Here is a 20,176-nt window from a genome sequence, read left to right as displayed (position 1 = left end):
GTATTTTCCATGTGCTATAGGTAAACACAACAATAATAAATACAGGTGAGTAATCCCTTCCATAATGTTTAGAATATTCAGTTTCAGTTCATTTGTTTCATTCTTGTGAGGTCAAGTTGAATTCATGTTCAGATCCAATTGTCACAGTAATCAACTCACACACTCACACATGCACATGAATGTCCCTACTTCTTTTCTAGGACATCCTATAGCTCATATGGACTTGTGTGTGCGGTAAGACGCTTGTTCTGATACCACTCTGTCACAACCCAAACATGTCCCCAATAGGTTTATCATCGTAACCAGCCAGTAATCCTCGAATTACCAAATGCCTCTTAACAGAATGACTAATAATTAAGGGCTGCGGAAGCAAATATATAAAATAACGTAATCCATAGAGCTGTGATGACATATATGAGACAGAAATTTAAAACTTTAATAACATACATGTGACATTATTTATATTCACGTTAGTCGAGCATCACTCTCATATACAGATAAACAAAAGTAGGGCTTAGCCCAGTGTACAAATGAACTGAACTTGTTTTATACTCAACGAAAACAAAGTCTTAAACATAAGCCATTTAGACTTGAATCGCTCACAAAAAGGAACCTCCTCGGAAACACAACGGCTGGCTGACAAAATAGAGACGCTAGGTCCTTAACTCTGAGTCTGGTCACAGGCGTGGTCACCTACATACATAATATAAATAGTGAGCAGGAATCCAGTGACTAATAACAGAGTAAAGATTTTAATAAATGATGTACATATCAAATCCAGAAATCAGATTTCAAATCTCTTATCAAATCAGAAACATAGTCATGTTCGTATTCGTATCAGAAACAAAGTCATCTTCATATTCATATTCATATTCAAACCATGTGTGGTACTTCCTTTAGCGTAACATGTCATGTTGGTCAAGCATATCAAGTTCCATAATGGAACCTCCAGTACCAGGTAACATATCTCATACATGGGTCACGGTATTATTTTCCCCGAGAAAAGGCCTATGCCACGGTATTATTTCCCCGGGCGAGGGCCTAGGCCACGATATTATCTCCCCAGGGCAAGGGCCTCATAACCATAAGCCACAGTATTTTTTTCTCTGGGTGAGGGCCTCCGCTAAGGATACCACAAAGGCATTTCAAAGAATTTGATCATCATTCATATAATCACAAAATAGCCTTTTGTATCATTCAAAAACAGTTCATATCATATTATAATGTTCAAAAAGTATTTCATATTGAACATAGCTTTACTAAGTTATTGTTCGTAGATAGCTTCACAGATAGCTTGATAGCAAACCAATGGATTAACAGCTCACAGTGCAAGACCTACACCAACGTAACAGATACATATACTGAAACACACGCTTGGATTGTACATAACTTATTTCATTTCGTTCTTAGTGTGTTTCTAGCCTTTACTCTCATTATTGTGTCTTAATCTTGGCTTAGAAATGCCTAAGATGCAACGAGGATGCCAAAATGCATTTGGAAACACTTAACAAAACTTACTAAAAACAGGGGTCACGCTCGAGTGCAACTTCCCTCGCTTGAGCGGACATGCAAACATGTGAGGGGCCACTCAAGTGCAACTTCCCTCGCTCAAGTGGTCTGTAAACTCTGAAAAAGTACTGGTTGCTCGATTTTTTCGCTCAACGCTTGCTCGAGCGTGAGACTCACGTCCTCGCTCGAGCGCAACTCTTGTCGCTCGAGCGATCTGAAAAACATGTAAACTTCTGAGAGCATGCATTTTACGCTCAAGCAAACCTTTGGTCGCTCGAGCGGAGGTACAAGATCACATTGTGGTCACTCCAGCGCAGTATCTGCCGCTTGAGCGGAGGGGTTGAATTCTGGAATTTCTAGATTCATCTCCAGGCTGTAAAACTTGAATTCAACACATCAAAACTCATCTTTTTGGGCCAAAAACTTAACGAAACACTTGTAAACTTGTCAATCATGAAGAATTGAGGATCTCTTCATAAAATCAAGGCCCAAGAGTAAGTGAATTATTCAAAACTCATATTAAAAACACATGCATGTAAGAACTTGAACTTTGGCTTCCAAAACATGGACAATTAAGGTGTTTGAGTGTAAAACCATGTTGAACTCTCAAAATGTAGTACAAATAACTCCATGCATGTGAGGTATGAGATAAAATTCAAACTCAACTTCTTGAATTATGCATGCATGCATGTGTTGATCCTTAATTCTACTTCTAAGGTCCAATTTATGTAAGTAACCATTAAATTCCTTTCAATATCCATGTAAGTTAGCTTGATGTCTCAAAATAAGGGTTGAATTTCTTACCTAGACTCTTCATTTTTTGTATCCTAGCAAGTTCTTGGGCAATTCCTCTAATTCCCTTCAATTGTTAAACAATTCCTCTCCTCCTAGTTTGGATTCAAGCGCCCTCACTCTATCTCTCTCCCTCTATTTCTCTATCACGATTTTGAGCTCAAGAGTGCAAATTAAGTGATGAAGAAGTGAGTTTAAGAAGTGTATTGGCCTTATATAGGATTGCTTAGTGGTCTTTAGTTAATTTAGCTTAAGCTAATCAAAGTGCCCTTAATTAATCTGATTAATCTTTCCAAACCAAATTTTATTTAAACCTACCATAAAATTCTAAAAATTCTAAATAACACAAAAACCAAGTCAATTTCATGATCGGATGTCGATAGGGCCTTTAATTTACAAAATAGAATAAAATTAGAGACAAATATTCCTACACAGAATAGATAGAAACTCATATAACACATAACACCCGTAATGAATGCAAAATTTCACTTTAATTACTTATTAAACATTCTTAATCATGGATTGCATGTTAATTAGAGGTTAGGGTTGTTACAATGTCCCTTTTTGAAACATAGTCATGACATCCTTTAGTGAGACCCTTCTCTGGAAGAAACAATAGCATTGCCCATTGGCCCTCGCTTGAGGGAAACAACACCGTGGTCCATTGATTAATAGGCCATCGCCTTGGGGAAACAATACCATGGTCCATTAGCCCTTGCCTGAGGGAAACAATACCATGACCCATTGCCCTTCGCTTGGGGGAAACAACACCATGGCCCATTGGATTAATTGAAACACAAAGATCTCTAATGTTAGACCTTCAAGATTCACATTAAATTATTGATTGACCCGTTGAGGTCCAATTGGATTGACCCTAATGGTCCTATTGGCTTCGGCACATTGTTTATTGAACTCTATTTGATGTAACATGCAAATTGATTAATTCTTAATTGTTATTTTCAAAAAGGGGTTGAAATGATTGAATTCTATCGAATCATTTATTGGCATTGTTATATTGTTTTGAAAATGGGAGATATGATTGTAATTGTTGGACTTCATTCATATAAACCTTTATATTGATATTACTTACTAGGCTCCACCTGACCTCTCTCCCTTATATATATGTAGGTGAGCAAGCGGAACATCACATTTAAAGTCGCCTCGACGTCTACCCTTTTAAAGCCTTTTGGAAAGTGCCTTCATAAAGGGGCAAGCTTGGACTCGAGAGGAGTCAAGCATTGTCAACCCAACTTTTTTCTTGTTTTGTTCTTGTTTCTTTAGATAATTTTGCAACTTGTATGAATGATGTGGGGTGAGGAGTCTAACTTTGGACTATCGTAAATAAGTTTTATGAAATTAAAGTTGGTTTTTACTACTTATGATTTCGGCATGTATGAACTGCTCAATGGCTCGTTATTATTTTATGCTTTTATTTCTACTAAGCCCCATTGTTATATTATGATTGATTTGACTTTGAAGCTGAAGGTAATCCGAGATTACTGGCCAGTCATGGCTTGAACCTCTAGGGGCGGACTAGAGTCGTGACAGTAAAATTGGCCCATTAGCTTGCAGTCCACCCGAGGCTTGCCTGTGACCCTGTGTGGCCTGACCCAACTAGGCCTAGCCAAAGACCCTGGGCCTAGGACAAAGCTGTCTATTTCGAAGCCCAACCCAATCCAAAGCCCAGCCCATCGGCCCACTCAAGGCTTAGCCCGAGACCTAGCCCGAGGCCTAGTGTCATTTTTTATGGAAAAAAATAAAATTTTAGTAAATAAAAAATAAAAAAATAGTCAGGCCTAAGGCCCAGCCTGCTCAAGGCCCGAGTACCCTCTAGGCTTAAGCTTGGGCCGCAATTTTACACAAGTGGGCCCGCCTAGTCTGATCTGAATTTTGGTGGGAGTCCGTACAACCTAACAGTGAGTGACGCTAAATTTACACCTCTACCTTCGAGTCTAAATTCTCCTCCTTGCTAGAAACATATTTTTATCATAACAAGACATTAATAAGGAAAAAAAATATTATACACATCTCTTTTTGGGGGGTGTGTACCATATACATTAATTATAATTTTTTGGATTTTTTATTATGATTTATTTTGATATTAGTTATAACTCATTTTAGTGTTATTGTCATATTGGTTATAATATTATTTCAGTTATGATCTGAAATATCTTTTCTTATACCTCATGTAGTGTTTAGTTATAACATTTTTTTTAGTTATAATTGACAATGATTTAGTTATGACATTTGTGGTATGATAATCAACACCATAAATGTCATAACTTGCATAAGGGTATATACCATAACATGATCCAAATAAAAATACTTCAAATTCAAAAATAAAATAAAATAATATTAAAATGCATTTTTTCTTTTTTTTTTTTTGTAAAAAAAAATCATGGACCACAAACAATGTAATTTTATTTTAACTTTAAATTTAAATTGTTACATAGTTTAAATTTTAATAAAAAGAATAAAATTAATAACACCCACACAAAAAATTCATACATATAATGACAACGTATGTAACCCAGATATATTTTATTTTTTGGGTGATTCTTTTTTTTTTTTAATTTTATTTTTTTATAATCAATAAAAAGCATTCTTAATAATGAACCCTTGTTAGAGTTGACAATTAATTGACATGATACCACCTCGACCATATGTTTTTCTTCTAACCTTAAAATAGAATCCACCAATTGTTCTTGGAATAGATGATCTTATTGGGGCTCATCACATAAGGGTGTTCATTGACTTGAAAAAAATCAAGAATTAAATTCATTTTTACAGTATTAGTAACCAATTCAATTGGTAAAATTTTTGAAATCGAATTAGAATTAAATTATAAAAAATAATAATAATAATTCGGTTCCACATTTCTAAACTAAAAAAATTATCGTTATATCTAGACTATCTAATTTAATAAAAATTAATTATAACTCTACAAACATTCCAAAATTTTCATAATATACTTTAAGTTTTAAAATATTCTTTAAACTAATTTTTATAAAATGTGTCAATTATATAAATAGTGAAAAAAAATTAAATGTGTATATTTTTGTATAGAAAAAAAGTAATAGATAAATAGAGTAAATGAAAATTTTGTCAATGCCAAAATGAGATAAAGGCATGAAGAAGTCATTGAAATGAAGTCAATGCCAAAATGATTTTCTTCTAACCTTAAAATAGAATCCACCATGTACTCATTAAAATTAACAAAAACATTGAATTCTAAATGAATAATTACAAGAAATTTTTTATTAGGGTATAATTCATCATTGAATAAACATAATTTTGATGCAACCAAAAATTATTTTGAAAGATTTTTCTTTCTTTTTCTTTTTTTTTTTACTGATGGATACTAGAATCGAGAACCCAAATGAATACTCAGTTATGCTATAAATGTATAGAAGATTTTCACGCAATGAGATAGATGTAAAACAGAGACTAGATATCACGTGTATGTTAAACTACTTTTATGAATTGTTTCCGTAGTGACCAACTTTATTAGTTAGTCGCATTGAAGGGGGGGTGAGCGTTGGGGAGTAGGGCATACCAGCTGGGGGGAATATAGGAGAAACAGTGGTTTTCTTATGAAGATCTTATCATGGAATATTAGGGGGCTGGGGAGGAAGGAGAAGAGAAGCAAGATTAAGAAGCTTGTGAAGGAGAGAAAAGTAGATATTGTTTTGTTTCAAGAGACAAAGAAATCAGAATTATCAGAGGATGATGTCAGATCAGTGTGGGTAAGGGGCAAAATGGAGTATATGGTGATGGATGTTGTAGGCTCTGTAGGGGGTTTATTGTGTACTTGGGATCCAGACATATTCCAAGTCAAGGATTGCTGCAGCAATAGAAGGTTTATATTATTATCAAGTACTCTCTTTAACCAATTTGATTGTGCTATTCTAAACATTTATGAACCTAATGATGTGGGTTCTAGAGGGAATCTGTGGAATTGTTTGTTGAAGCTGAAGGAGGAATTTCTTAATCCATGGTGTTTAGGATTGGATTTTAATGAGATTAGGCTGATTGGGGAAAGGAAAGGGTGTTCGAGGAGAGATAGAGGTATGAAAGAATTTAATGAGTTTATTGATAAGTGTGAGCTATCTGATTTACCATTACTTGGGAGGAGGTTCACTTGGTGTAACTCATATACTGGTGAGAAGTGGAGCAAAATAGATAGAATTCTTGTAGACCCAAAGTGGCTTGAGGTGTTTAATTTTAAGCTGTGGGGTCTTCATAGACTGGTCTCTGATCACTGTCCTCTTCTTTTGATGGAGGATGAGAGGGACTGGGGCCCAAAACCCTTTAGGGTATTAAATGCTTGGTTCTTACACAAAGATTTTCAGAGGTTCTGGGAGTCGAATTGGAAAGAGTCCAGTGTAGTAGGATGGGCTGGGTTTATACTGTCTCAAAAATTGAAGATATTGAAAGGTGGCCTTAGAAGGTGGAATGTGGAGGTTTTTGGTAATGTACAAAACAAGTTGAAGGCAGCAGAGGGTGAACTTCATAGTTTTGATATTTTGGCTAAGGATAGAGACCTCGATGGTGCGGAAAAAGATAGGAGAAGTGAAGTTAGAGCTGAGATGTGAAGGTTGAGTATGATGGTTGAATGGTTATGGCTGCAAAAGTCAAGACTTAACTGGGCAATGAAAGGGGATAAAAATACAAGATACTTCCATGTAGTTGCAAAATGCAGAACAGTTAGAAATGAAATAAATTCTATAATAGATGGGGAGGTGGTGGTTGAAGATCCATGTCAAGTGAAATATAAGGTGTTTGAACACTTTAAAAATCAGTACACAGAGCATTGGTCATCAAGACCTGTGTTGGGGGGTTTTTCCCCATCAATAGAAGGCAGGGTGGGGTCTGGATGGTTAGAATCAGATTTTTCAGTAGCAGAAATTAAATCAGCAGTGATGGATTGTGATGGGAATAAGGCACCAGGACCTGATGGTTTCAACTTGATGTGTTATCAGAAGTTTTGGAAAGTCATGAAGGGTGATGTGGTTAATTTTGTGAAAGAATTTCAAAACAATGGTAAGTTGGTCAAGGGTATAAATAGTTCTTTCATAACCCTTATACCCAAGAAGGAGAATCCAATAGGGCTATCTGATTATAGACCTATAAGCTTGGTGGGCTCTATCGACAATATCATAGCAAAATTGTTGGCTAATAGGCTGAAATTTGTAATGCCTCATATCATAAGTGAATCTCAGTCTGCGTTCTTGAGTGGAAGAAATATTCTAGATGGGGTGTTAATAGCTAATGAGGTTGTTGACGGATGGAAGAAAGCCAAAAAGAAGGGGTTACTTATTCAGTTGCACTTTGAGAAGGCATATGATTCTATTAATTGGGGCTTTCTGTTTTCAATGCTCTCTAATTTTGGGTCTGGTGATAAGTGGATTAAGGAGTGCGTAACAACTGCAAGGATCTTAGTGCTTGTTAATGGATCTCCTACAGAAGAGTTCAACCCACAAAGAGGTCTAAGACAAGGGGATCCTCTGTCCCTTTTTTTGTTTAATCTTGCGGCTGAAGGTCTACATATGTTGTTGAGCCAAGCCTCTCAGTTAGATCTCATTAAAGGTGTTAAGGTAGGCCATGATGGTGTGCTGTTAACTCATCTCCAGTTTGCAGACGATTCATTATTATTCTGTGAAGCCGAGGTGGATGAAGTGAGGAAGTTGAAAAGGGTGCTAAGGTGCTTTGAAATTATGTCGGGTCTGAAGATAAACTTCCATAAGAGTGTTGTATGCGGTGTGGGTGTTTCTAAGGAGATGTTAGATGGTTGTGCTGCAGTGTTGAACTGCAAAACTAAGTCATTACCTCTAAAGTATCTTGGGATGCCATTAGGAGCTAATCTAAGGAAGAAAGCTACATGGAAACCAGCTGTGGATAAAGTCAAAAGCAAATTGGCTGGTTGGAAGAGGAAATTGTTGTCCTTTGCAGGGAGGTTAACACTTGTCAAATCGGTAACTTCAGCATTGCCAGTGTACTACTTATCTTTGTTTAAGATGTCTGAAGAGGTAGCCAGAGAGTTGGAGAAGATTCAAGCTACATTCTTATGGGGTGGGTCTGAACTCGTAAAGAAAATCCATATGATCAAGTGGGAGGACTTGTCTGAAACAGTGGAGAAAGGTGGTTTGGGTATCAGGAAAATAAGGGATGTGAACAAGTGTTTGTTAATTAAATGGTGGTGGAGGTTTGGTTGTGAAAAGGATGCTTTGTGGAAGAGAGTAATTTGTAGCAGATATAAGATGGAGGTTGATGGTTGGATTCCAACACTAAGTTCATCTAGCAGCCACTCAGCAGTATGGAAAGGGATTATTTCTGTAGCTGAATAGTGTAGTAGCCTTAAAGAGTTTTACTTGAATAATTTTAGGTTGAAGGTTGGGGATGGGAGGAGGATTAGATTTTGGTCTGATAATTGGTGTCAGTCTGCTTGTTTGAAGGATGAATTTCCAATCTTGTATAGGTTGTCTTTGGATAAAAAGGAATCTTTAAGAATTTTGGCTGATAAGAAAAGTTTAGTGGGTGGCTGGTCCTTTGAATTTAGAAGGGGGTTATATGAGTGGGAGGAGCAAGAGCTGGCTAGACTTCTTGATTATCTGCTGGGGGCTCCTGCAGTGTGTCCAGGGTGTGTTGATCGGCCTACTTGGTTAGCGTCATCTGCTGGGGTACAAACAGTAGCAGATTTATATAGGTGGGGTGTGGATAATACAGGTGCCACCATGAGTATTACCAAATTGATTTGGCTTAAGTACATCCCTCCTAAGGTGCAGGTCTTTGGTTGGTTTGCGAGGAAAAAAAGAATTAAGACCCCGTTTGGGGACTTATCTTTTTAGTTAAAAAGTCAAAAAGTTATCTTTTTAGCTAAAAAGTCAACAACTCATACCAAAAAGTCAAAGATTCTCTTTTCTCTCTACTTTTTGCACATCTTTTCGTAATTAGCCAAAAAGTCATCCCAAACATATAAGTTTTTTTTACCTACTTTTTTAGCCAAATAGCCAAAAAGTTACTAAATTAGTCTGTTCCCAAACGAGGCCTAAGTCTAAAGAATTTCTGCAAAAAGTGGGGGTGATCAACCCAAGTGCTTCCATAGCTTGTGTGTTTTGTGGCAGTGGCAGTGAATCAGTGAATCATGTATTAATTTGGTGTCCCTTTCTGTGGACAGTTTGGGCTGCAATGCTGGATTGGTGGGATGTCCAGGCTGCTATTTCAGGATCTGTGGAGAGTCTATTGCTGTGGTGGGCAGAGGGGGAAGTTAAAGTCGAAAGAAAGGAAGATTTGGAGGGTGATTCCATTGGCTGTGATGTGGTCTGTATGGAAGTGCAGAAATGAGTGTGTGTTTAGAGCAACTCCCCCAAATCTGGTGGATCTATGTGACTTAATTAAATATAGGATTGCTTTTTGGTTAAAACCTGTTTTCTGTGACTTTAACTTTTCAGTTCAGGATTTTGTGTTTAATCTGAGGCAAATCAGGAAGTGCTTGGGAGGGTCTGCTACACTTACATAGTGATTCTGCTGTATTGATTCTGGTGTTGTGGCTGCTGTATTGGTGTATGTTGCTGTGTTGGTGGTTGCTGCTGTATTGATTCTGGTACTTTGGCTGCTGTATTACTCTGCGGTATTGTATTGCCCTGGTAGTTAGTGGGTGCTGTTCTGAATTGGGCTGAATGGTTCGGGAAGGCTATCTTTGTTACGGTGAACGACTTCTGCTGTGGCCCCATTGTTTCAGTTGTTTAATGTAAGCAAAGCTTGTCAAAGTGGGGGAAAGTTAGTGCTTATCAGTCTTACTATCTGTTTTTGCTCCTACCAGTTTATCTATCAATTTTGTTTCTTAGCTCCAAGTTATAGACTAGTTCATTTATCTGTTTGTCTTTTATCTGGCTCTCTTTTGTTGGTTCCTCACCAGCGCTTGGAGCTTTTTCTTAGCTCCAAGCTCCTCTTTATTAATGTAATATTTCATACTCTGTATGTTTCATCGATAAAGATTTTATTTTTGCCGATCAAAAAAAAAAAAGGAAAGAAAAAAAAAAAAAAAAACTGATTCAAATGTCAACAACTTTCATTTTCATCCCCTTATATTTATTAATAATTCAGAGTCAACATCTAGGAACTATGCAAAGTTTTTTCGCACAGCTGCAAATTGATAAACAAACCAAGTTTTCACTCATTATAGTACATAGGTATAACAACGACGATGATGGAGATTAAGATTGAGGTAATCGCTAGAGAAACCATCAAGCCATCTTCTCCGGCCCCCCATCACCATAAAACTTTCAAACTCTCTCTTATCGACCAATTCGCGCCTGCATCATACACACCAGTAGTTCTCTACTATGCCACACACGGCGTTCTAGTTACGAAGAAAGATCCCAACTTTTAAAAAACTCCCTCTCTCAAATCCTAACTCGCTACTACCCTCTAGCTGGAAGAATCAAAGCACCTCTCTTTGTTGATTGCAACGACGATGGAGTTGATTACCAAACTATTTCATTCCAATCAAATTTAAGGAATCGGGGTCCGGATCTCTCTTATTCATCCAGGCTAGCTTCTTTGAATGTGGAGGAATGGCTATAAGCATCTATACTAACTACAAACTTGCCGATGCGACCTCCTTCACCACATTCCTCAAGGCCTGGGCTGCCACTGCGTCCGGATTCCCTGACGCAGTGAGTCCAGATTTCACTGCACCCTCTATATTCCCCGCAGGAGATGACTTACAGACCCCTCCATCACATGTTTATGTGAAACCACCACAGAAGGGTGTTGTCAGGAGGTACTGTTTTGAAAATAAAATGCCTATACTCGAAATAATTTGAAAGAGAGATTTGGAGAATAAAGAATATATTCTTTTCACTTGTATTCATTCATTCTCATTCTTACATAGCAGCTATATATATGAAGTTTTAAAACAATTTTGACATTCTAATTTTCAGGCATTTTATATACTAAAACCCACTATTTTGTAACCACTAAAATGATAACAAAATACTATTTACTAACATACCACTAGGGACCAAACTATCAATCAATCTTGGCATTTGATAGCAAATTCTGAGTAACTTTTTGGGTAAACATCACTCCCAAATTACTAAAAACAAGTTTATTTTCCCAACAGGTACGTGTTCAACGCCTCCAAACTTCACGCTCTCAAGGCAGAAACAGCCAACGTGAGGGTACAACAACCTACCCGCATGGAGGCTGTCATGGCACTCCTTTGGAAATGCGCAATGGATGCTTTTAGATCAAGATTGGGATTGGGATTGACCAATCCAAGGAGGCCATCTATATTAGTCATATCAGCAAACATGCGAGCATGTCTTGTGCTGCCATTACCAGAGAGTTCATCCGGAAACATAGGACGCCCGCTAGTAGTGCACGCCGATGATGAGAGTGAAAACGAAATGAACTTGTCAAACTTGGTAAGTAGCATAAGGGAAAGTAAGCTAGAACTAAGCAAAAATTGTGGAGTGTCGGATATTTGTGGGTCGTTGGCAGAGTTGAGAAAGTTGCAGATGAGAGGAGGTGAAGTTGAAATGTATACACATACAATGATACAAGTTGGAGTAGGATGCCATTGAATGAAGCTGATTTTGGGTGGGGAAAGCCAACTTGGGCGACGGTTGGTCATACAGAAGTTCCTAATGTTGTTGTGTTGAGTCCTACAAGAGATGGTGAGGGGATTGAAGCTTGGGTTAAATTGATTGAAGAAGATATGGCATTTTTTGAATGTAACAAGGACTTGCTAGACTTTGCTACTATAAATCCAAGTGCTCTCAACTTTGTCAACTGAGTTAGTCCACTCTACTACTGGATCAAATCAGTCATGCAATCCAAAATCTTCTATTGTGTAACGATAGTACTCCTTTTGTGTTTGATTTGTCTTTTATTGTTAAAATTGAAGCTATCTTTTTAGATACTTTCTGTTGTGTCCCCTTCAAATAAAAAACTATAATTCTAGTCTTGCTTATGCTTTGTAGGTTCTTGCATTATTCCTTTTAATTGTGCTGTATGTTTTTCAATATGTTTTTTTCCTTTTATCCGTGGTTCCTCTCTCACAAAGATCCTTTTTCCCTCACATTAATTGAATTTGTATTTTCTCTAAGCACTTGATTCAGATTCATTCTATACATAAAGTCCACAATATACAATTTCAATTTCCACCACACAATTTATTCTTGACAAAATCTGAGATCCAAAATTTGGATCCTAAACTTTCTACTTTGTTAAATCAATTACTAAAAGTAACCAATAATGTTTTACTCGAAAATTCAATGGTAATTTTGCTAGAGGACATTCAAAATAATAATAACAAAAAAATGAGTACCGACTTATGAACATGTTGTGCTTATTCACCCAAAAAACATGTTGTTGGGCCTTGCATTCTGACCAAATCCTTTATTGAGCTAAAATCCTTATATTTATTTAAAATTTTCAGATTTCATTTTTAAAAATTCTTTTAAAAATTACAAGTTAATATAACAAAAATAAATGTTAAAAAAATATTTTAAATTTTTTAAAATTATTTGTCCAAAGAAAATGAGAAAAATCATACAAAAATAATGAGATTTCATTTTTAATTCACCAAACTACTTTTTGAAAATTTCTCAAAAACAAATCCTGAAAACTAAATCATGCTAAATCAAATATAACAATAGGGTAGTGACTAGTGAATCAAATTTCTCCATATTTTAGTATTTGTGGTTTCGTTGAAGTGGGTTTTTCTTCTTTTTATTTATTTATTTATTATATTGTGTGTGTGTTTGAGCAGTGTTGTTATTTTATTTTTTATGGCAGGGTGTCTAAGCCAACTTCCGCATCTCGACTAATCTTAAGACTCACACAAAACAATCCCTCCACAGAGATAGGGCAAATCTCATGCAAAATCCATGAGCATAGTTCCAAAGAATTGATAGCACTTAATGAGAATTGAAACTAAAGACATGAAAGGAACACACCCCAGGCCCCAACCTACACTCACTAGGCCAACCCTTTTGAGTTGTGTGGTGGTGTTATTGTAGAGGCTAACAAAGAATTTCTAAAACTAGAAAGAACATAAAATTTTGAAGAAATCATCAGGACAAGCATAATACATAGATTATGAAGCAAAGCAAAGACATGTTCAAAGACAAATATTAAAAGGACTCTTTCTATCATTCTGTCTCTTTGTTTTGAATGATTAGCCACTATGCACAAAAATTAAAATGAGACCTAATCTATGAAAACAACCAGATATAACTGACACTAAAACTAAGATAATTCACAATCCTACAAGGAGAGACCAAACCTTCAGATCTGCTTCACCGATACTAACTATCGACACCGCTAAGCAGAGATCCCCATTAGAATGCCGCCGCTTGGACTGCAAGTGTAACAACCCACATTTTATGGCCTAGTCATGGTTACATGCATTTATATGTTTTGCCATGTTAAGTTGCTGTAACAATCCATATTCAATGTTGTAGTCATGTTTATGTGCATTTACATAACTTTGTCTTGTTAAGTTTACATTCATGAATCTTGTCTTGTTTTGCTTAAGCGTTGCTTGCATGCTTTGTTCCTCTCCTGCTATGTTAAGCCTAGGTCATGTGAAGCTTAGGTCATGTTAAGCCCAGGTCATGTTAAGCCTAGGTCATGTCAAGCCTAGGTCATGCCAAGCCTAGGTCATGTTAAGCCTAGGTCATACCAAGCCTAGGTCATGTCAAGCCTAGGTCACACCTTTGAACCTCTTACCCCTAGGACCATCTTGGAACCACTTTGGTTGACCTCAACCATCACCTAGGCATATTGGCCGAGATGTCATCATCTAGGCTGAGGTGTGCATCACCTAGGTCGAGATATGCGTCATCTAGGCCGAGATGTTATCATCTAGGCGCCCTAGATCCTAGATCCTTGATCCTTGCACCTAGTGATCTTGTTCCGGGACTGGAATGACCTAGACCGAGGTGTGGCACATCTAGGCCAAGGTGTGGCACAGCTTGGCCAAGTGTCATCCTTCCTAGCCGAGATCATTGAGACTTTACTTACCGAAGCCTATGTCCTTAGCCGAGATCATTACCTGCCGGAGTGCCCATGTCATCTAGCTTGTTGTACACACTTTGTCATACACTTGTCTTGTCTTTCTATCACCTTTTGAGGAGAACCAATCTGGTAGTGCCACGTATCCCTGCAGAGGGTTAAATCAGCTGGCAGAGAGAGAAAAACATATCATTTGCTATATCCTGGTCTTAGAAGAGAGAGAAGCTCTAAGAAGAGGAAGGGGAATTCTAGAGAGAGGTAGATTTCCAAGCTTGATCCCTAGAGATCGAACCGTTAGATCCGTGTTTTAAGGTTAGATTCATGATCTACTCTTGTTATTCTTTATGTTGATCTAATCGCATTGCATGATCTAGCATGTTTCATGAACCATACATTGCTTTGAAGTTCGGTTTTAGAAAGAGAAAGTGATATTCATGTGTTCTTGAGGAAAAGCCATGTTTTGATCCGAAAGTTTGTATCAAGATCCATGTTTTCGTGTTTGTTTTCATATGATCTTCAAGTATGGGTACTAAGGTCCATGTTTTTGAATTCATAGCATGAAACCTCAGATTTTATAATAACAAGTTATGATTTTAGCATTCATGTTCTTCATGTTCTTCATGCCCATGTTCTTCAAGGTTGAAACCCAGATTTCCAGGCTTCATTTCCCTAGGTGTGATCACCGAGACCACTCTTGCCTAGATCACACACTTAGGCCAAGCATCGTATCTCACCTTGGCCTACCTTGCATGATCACTTGCACGTTAGTTTATCTTGCATGCACACCTAGGCTAACCACTGCACACCTAGGCCGACCATGGTACACCCTTGCCGACACTTTGTAACACCTCAGCAGGCAGCTGCATACTGAAGCCTAGGTAACCACACCTCAGCCAAGAGGTGTGGGACCTCGGCTAAGACCTCCTGAGTTCACTCAGCTAGGTCATTTTTGCCTAGATCATTTCTGTGCATCCATTCCAAGACCTGGTTAGTACCCAGCATGTTTTCCCTAGATGTTTTCCAGCATGTTTTCCCTAGATGTTTCCCAGCATGTTTTCCAACATGTTTTCCCTAGATGTTTCTCAGCATGTTTTCCCTAGATGTTTTCCAGTATGTTTTCCCTTGATCATTTGCATTAATGTAAAGCTTGTTTTTAAGAGTACATTCAATAGACTTTACCATGTGTTTGTAGGACTTGGACCTTTGCCTTGATCCCGATGTCCCAAGAACTATGTGAGTGGTATTTTTAATAAAGTTATGTTCTTAAGGTTTTGATAAAGCTTTGCCTTGTTTTGATAAAAGTATTTGTTAAGCATGAATGATATCCCTATTTTATGTATCAAGTATAAGCTTCGTTTTGAATGCCAATGTATCAAGTAAGCTTTGTTTTGACGACATTCTCGGAAAGTCCCTTGTGCTGGAGGACTCTAAACTTGAGCAGCACCCAAGTGTTAAAGGGCTACGGGCTCTTGTAACATAGGTCCCTTGTGCTGGAGGACTCTAAACTTGAGCAGCACCCAAGTGTTAAAAGGCTACGGGCTCCTGTAACATAGGTCCCTTGTGCTGGAGGACTCTAAACTTGAGCAGCACCTAAGTGGTAAAGGGCTACGGGCTCTTGTAACATAGGTCCCTTGTGCTGGAGGACTCTAAACTTGCGCAGCACCCAAGTGTTAAAGGGCTACGGGCCTTCTTACTTGGTCTTGTTTTGCCACTGGCGGTTTACCGCGTGGGTCTTGTAAGTAAGTAAGTAAGTTTTGAAAGACCAAGGTTATGCCGAGGTTATGTTATAAGATTTGACGTATGTTAAGTATGTAAGTTTTGTAAGATCAAGTTTGATGAACAAGATTTATCTCATGTTTTGTACAAGCTATGATAAGTATGGTTTTGATAAAGATATATTATGTATTGTTTTGAAAGACCTCGGGAATCATTCATTTAACCCCTTTATTACTTATACCATTCACTAAGTATCCAAGCTCACCCTCCCTATGTATATATGTAGGTAACAACCAAGAAGTCGGCTAAGTCGAGATGTGTGTTTTGCATGTATGTTTATGCCGGCAGTGAGGATGTCGGCAAACTAGAAGATTATGTTTCATGATTTGTGGCTCAAGTGTTTTTGTTTATGTCGGCAATTTTTTAAGCTTATGTATTTTGAACATGTCGGCTCGAGAAGCCTTTTTCCAAGATATAATATGTATTTTTGTACTTCATTTCTATTTGTATTCTAGTTGTAAAGCTATGTAAAGATGTATGCCATTTCATTTGACTTATGCACTGCTCTTATGGACCACTTGTATTTTAGATTATTGCTTCCACACTTGTGAGCCCCCTATATCTATACTCTGATTAGGTGTGAATTTTGGATGTTGGCCTTCGGTAATCACGGATTACTGGCCACCACGGCACCAAACTACTAGGGGCGGTTTGGGGTCGTGAAAGCAAGTGACATGGTTCGATTGCAATCTGATACTACCCATATGTAAACTATCTAACTCGGTTAACTGCTCTACGCTTCTGCCTTCTCCGCCTCAACCTCCTCGACAAGAGTCTACTCCGATAACACGTAAAGCGAGAGATGAAATTGTCATCAAAATTACCATAAGCCAATACATTGGCATCACGATTCAAATCAATATCTTCTTCCTCATCCCATGAGTACTAATGATCACTCTCAAACAACCCATGTGAGCTGTTGACAGGATGAGCATTCCCACCTCCACCAAATGATTCCATGTATCAATGCTTCGCAGGTATCTGTAGACACCCCATTTTTGACCGTCCTCAAGACTTGGACGTCACCGTTTGAACACTCGGTGATTATCCATGTTTGTGTTCGTTTGGAGTTCCCGGAGGTCTCGGCTCGCGCGCCTTGCCTCAGGATCCCCAAACTCGACTATTTAGTGTCTGGTTTTGCACCAAACACTTGTGTTTTGCCTTGAAAGGGCAGGGAATGCCTTATGAGGCATCCCCACACACCACCGGCAGTGGCTGGAGGCCACCGGCTGGTCCTTCTCTTCCATCGGCACTTTAGTTTGCCGGTCGGCACACTTTATTGCCGGTCGGCATAATATGTTGCCGGTCGGCACTGTTTTTGGCCAGAATAGCTTTTTTGGGCAGCCGACCACTGTTCATCCACTTTATGGAGATATTTTGTGCCAGCTGTGATAGCTGGCACCAACTCTCCCCCCCTCCATACACGTGTATGGAGGGATTTCCCTCTAGCCAAGCTTGTTGAATAAGCTTTGCAAGAGGGATCCTTATAAGAGAGGGGCTTTCCTCTTGGTTCTAGGTTAGAAAAACAGAAGCAAAAACCAGCCTTTAGAGATATAGATACATATTATCTCTATACCTCTCTCCCTCTCCCTTCTTGTGTGTGTTTCTTGACCCAAAAGGTGTGTTTTACCTTACTTTTGCACCATTACACACACCATTACACCTTACTCCGAGATTGGGGGACTTGGAGGAGTTGTTTCTTGAGTTTTGGACTGGTTTTGATCAAAAGAGGGAGGCTAGACCATTTGTTCTTCAAGGGTTCTTCAAGGGTGAGCATCTTCCCTTTTATTCCCCAAACTTGCATTGGTTCTCTACCTATTTTGTTTACTGTTTTAGCTCTTGTGTATAACATAAAAAAGGCTCAAATTTTCCTTCTCTAGCACTTTCATTAAGATCATTTTGTGGTTTGAGTGTAAACTCACCCTCATAGGCCTTGTTTGGTCCATTTTGGTGCCTTTTTGATAAGGTTTTGTTCACTTCAGCATTTTGGTCTCTTGACCACTGAAAATCAGTGTATTCTAGTGTTAAAAAAGGATGGTTTGAAGTCTTGCATAGGGGAGGGACACCCCTCTCCCTTCATGGTTTGTTTCCTTGCTTTTTGGGCTCAAAAGGGTAGCATGTGTGCTTGATGTCTATTGGCTTCATTTCAGCATTTTTTTAGGCATCTTAGGTCATATATAACCTCTGTTTTTGGTCGGATTTGGGCCTCTTTATATGCTTGTAATACTTGCTTTGTATCGCTCCATCTTGCTTAGAAATACATCTCATGGTTAGGCCATGATCCTTGTGTAAGTTGGCTTAGTTCCATGAAGTTTCTAGTGTTGTTTTTCCATGCTTAAGGTTTGTTGGTTATCCATTTAGTTATGCTTGACATGTGTGTTAAGGTTGCTTTGTATTTTGGCTTAAAAGTTTTGAGCATGATGGCCTTTAGCATGTATGTTTGTGATCACCCTCATGATTTAATATCATCTAAGGACATTTTTTTTGTCCAAGAATCATACTTGTATGTGTGCATGCATAGCCTCTTTCATGCCTTGAGGATGTGTCCTCTTATGCCCAAGAATGAGCCTTTAGTGCATATGCTTCATGGGAGATATTTTAGCTGCCATATTAGGAGTTTTTGGGGTCCTACTTTGCATGCACAAATTCTGTTTTTGCTTTGCTTTAATCGTGCCATGAGTGGCCATATTAATGAGGGTGAAATGTCTCCTTTTGTGCCTTAACTTTGGAACCATAAGTTTGCTTGTTAACATGAGTTGATTGTCTATCACTTTGAGCACTTTTGGCCACTGTTTTGAGAAGGGTGAGGGCCTGCCCCTTTGCCACTTTAAGCCCTCTTGCATGCTTGCTCCATGTTTGTTGCATTGTTGTTCCATCAAGCTTTGTAGCACATCAATCCCATGGTCAAATTTGGTCCATGTTTGCATCATGTTTGTATCTTGTATGCTTGGTATTATACATTTGTCATGTTGGGTGCATAATGCTTGTTGTGCTTTACATCTTGGTGGCATGATACATTTGAGGCTTGTGAGCATTACATGCATTACATTTACTTGGTTTGGGGTGTCAAACCAAGTGTGGGAGTCAAGGACCATTCATACTTCAAGTGATGCAATGTGCCTCGATTCCCGGTCATCGGGACCTTTGACCCCAACTTGATAAGGCCTCGGTTTTCATGTCGTTTGTTGCATACATCCTTACATCAAGTGGCAAATTTGATCCTTCGAGTCATCATGCACCATTGATGGTTCAAAGGTCGAAGGTCATGCTTCTTTGAGTTCAAAATATGATAAGAAGTAGGGCCATGCTTACATGTGTCCAAGAACTCCATACCATGCACTGTCTGTTCTCTGTTTGCTGTCAAATTGTCTTCTGCAGGAAGTTTCTGCCGACCGGCAGAATTTAGTGCCGACCGGCACTATATGGAGTGCCGATGAATCCTTTAAAGTGCCGATGGTAATTGTGAAGTGCCGGTGGCAATTCTGTCTGGCCGGCGGTGCTCTGCAGGATGCAAGGAGCTTGCTCCAGTACTTTGGCAATTTTCAGAAAGACAAGGCAGTACAAACAGAGACGATAGGAGCACAGTACGGGTTTTTCGGGCGAGGCGGATTCGAGCATGCATCACTCGCGCATCCCGAGGCAGAGGCTGCGGCTTCCCTTTTCCTTCCTTCGCCACCTTCCCTTTAAATTGAATTAGAACATTTATTTTTTTTTGTAATAATTTTATTCGTTTATTGTTTGGGACTGTAATATTAATTTGAACCCTCTGAGTGAGGGTAAACATGTAATAAGTGTGGGTGAGTGTGTGTATGTCTTCCAATCCCCATTTCTTTCTTCCCTTTTATTTACCAGCATATTGTGGTAGATTAGGACATTCTTTAAATTAACATACCTTATGATGCCCATGCGTGCATTCATGCATCTGTTGACATGCACCGGGCTCGGTACATCATACTAACCGCATTCGTTTTTTCAAATTCCAAAATTGAATACATGAATCAGTTGGTTGCATATCGTATGCCATATTTAGGTTAACCGAGCCTAACTAAAATTGCATCTTGTATGTGTTGCA

The 20,176-nt window shown here is 38.5% G+C and overlaps 1 protein-coding gene across 1 annotated transcript; it reads left to right on the top strand.

Annotated features, from left to right (window-relative positions):
- The first annotated feature begins 5,894 nt into the window (after positions 1–5,894).
- LOC145821865 (uncharacterized) lies at positions 5,895–6,896 on the top strand. Its single transcript, XM_082918439.1, has one exon. The coding sequence runs from the start codon at positions 5,895–5,897 to the stop codon at positions 6,894–6,896; it is 1,002 nt and encodes a 333-aa protein (XP_082774565.1).
- Positions 6,897–20,176: the final 13,280 nt, after the last annotated feature.

Source organism: Camellia sinensis, chromosome 3, assembly GCF_055761805.1.
Source record: "Camellia sinensis isolate YWXY chromosome 3, ASM5576180v1, whole genome shotgun sequence".
NCBI lineage: Eukaryota > Viridiplantae > Streptophyta > Magnoliopsida > Ericales > Theaceae > Camellia > Camellia sinensis.
Note: the sequence above shows the minus strand (reverse complement) of the source record. Positions and strands in the feature narration are given on the sequence as shown.

Bases quoted from the DNA above. Each gene is read 5' to 3' on its own strand.
- LOC145821865 (XM_082918439.1), top strand. From the start codon at position 5,895: ATGAAGATCTTATCATGGAATATTAGGGGGCTGGGGAGGAAGGAGAAG.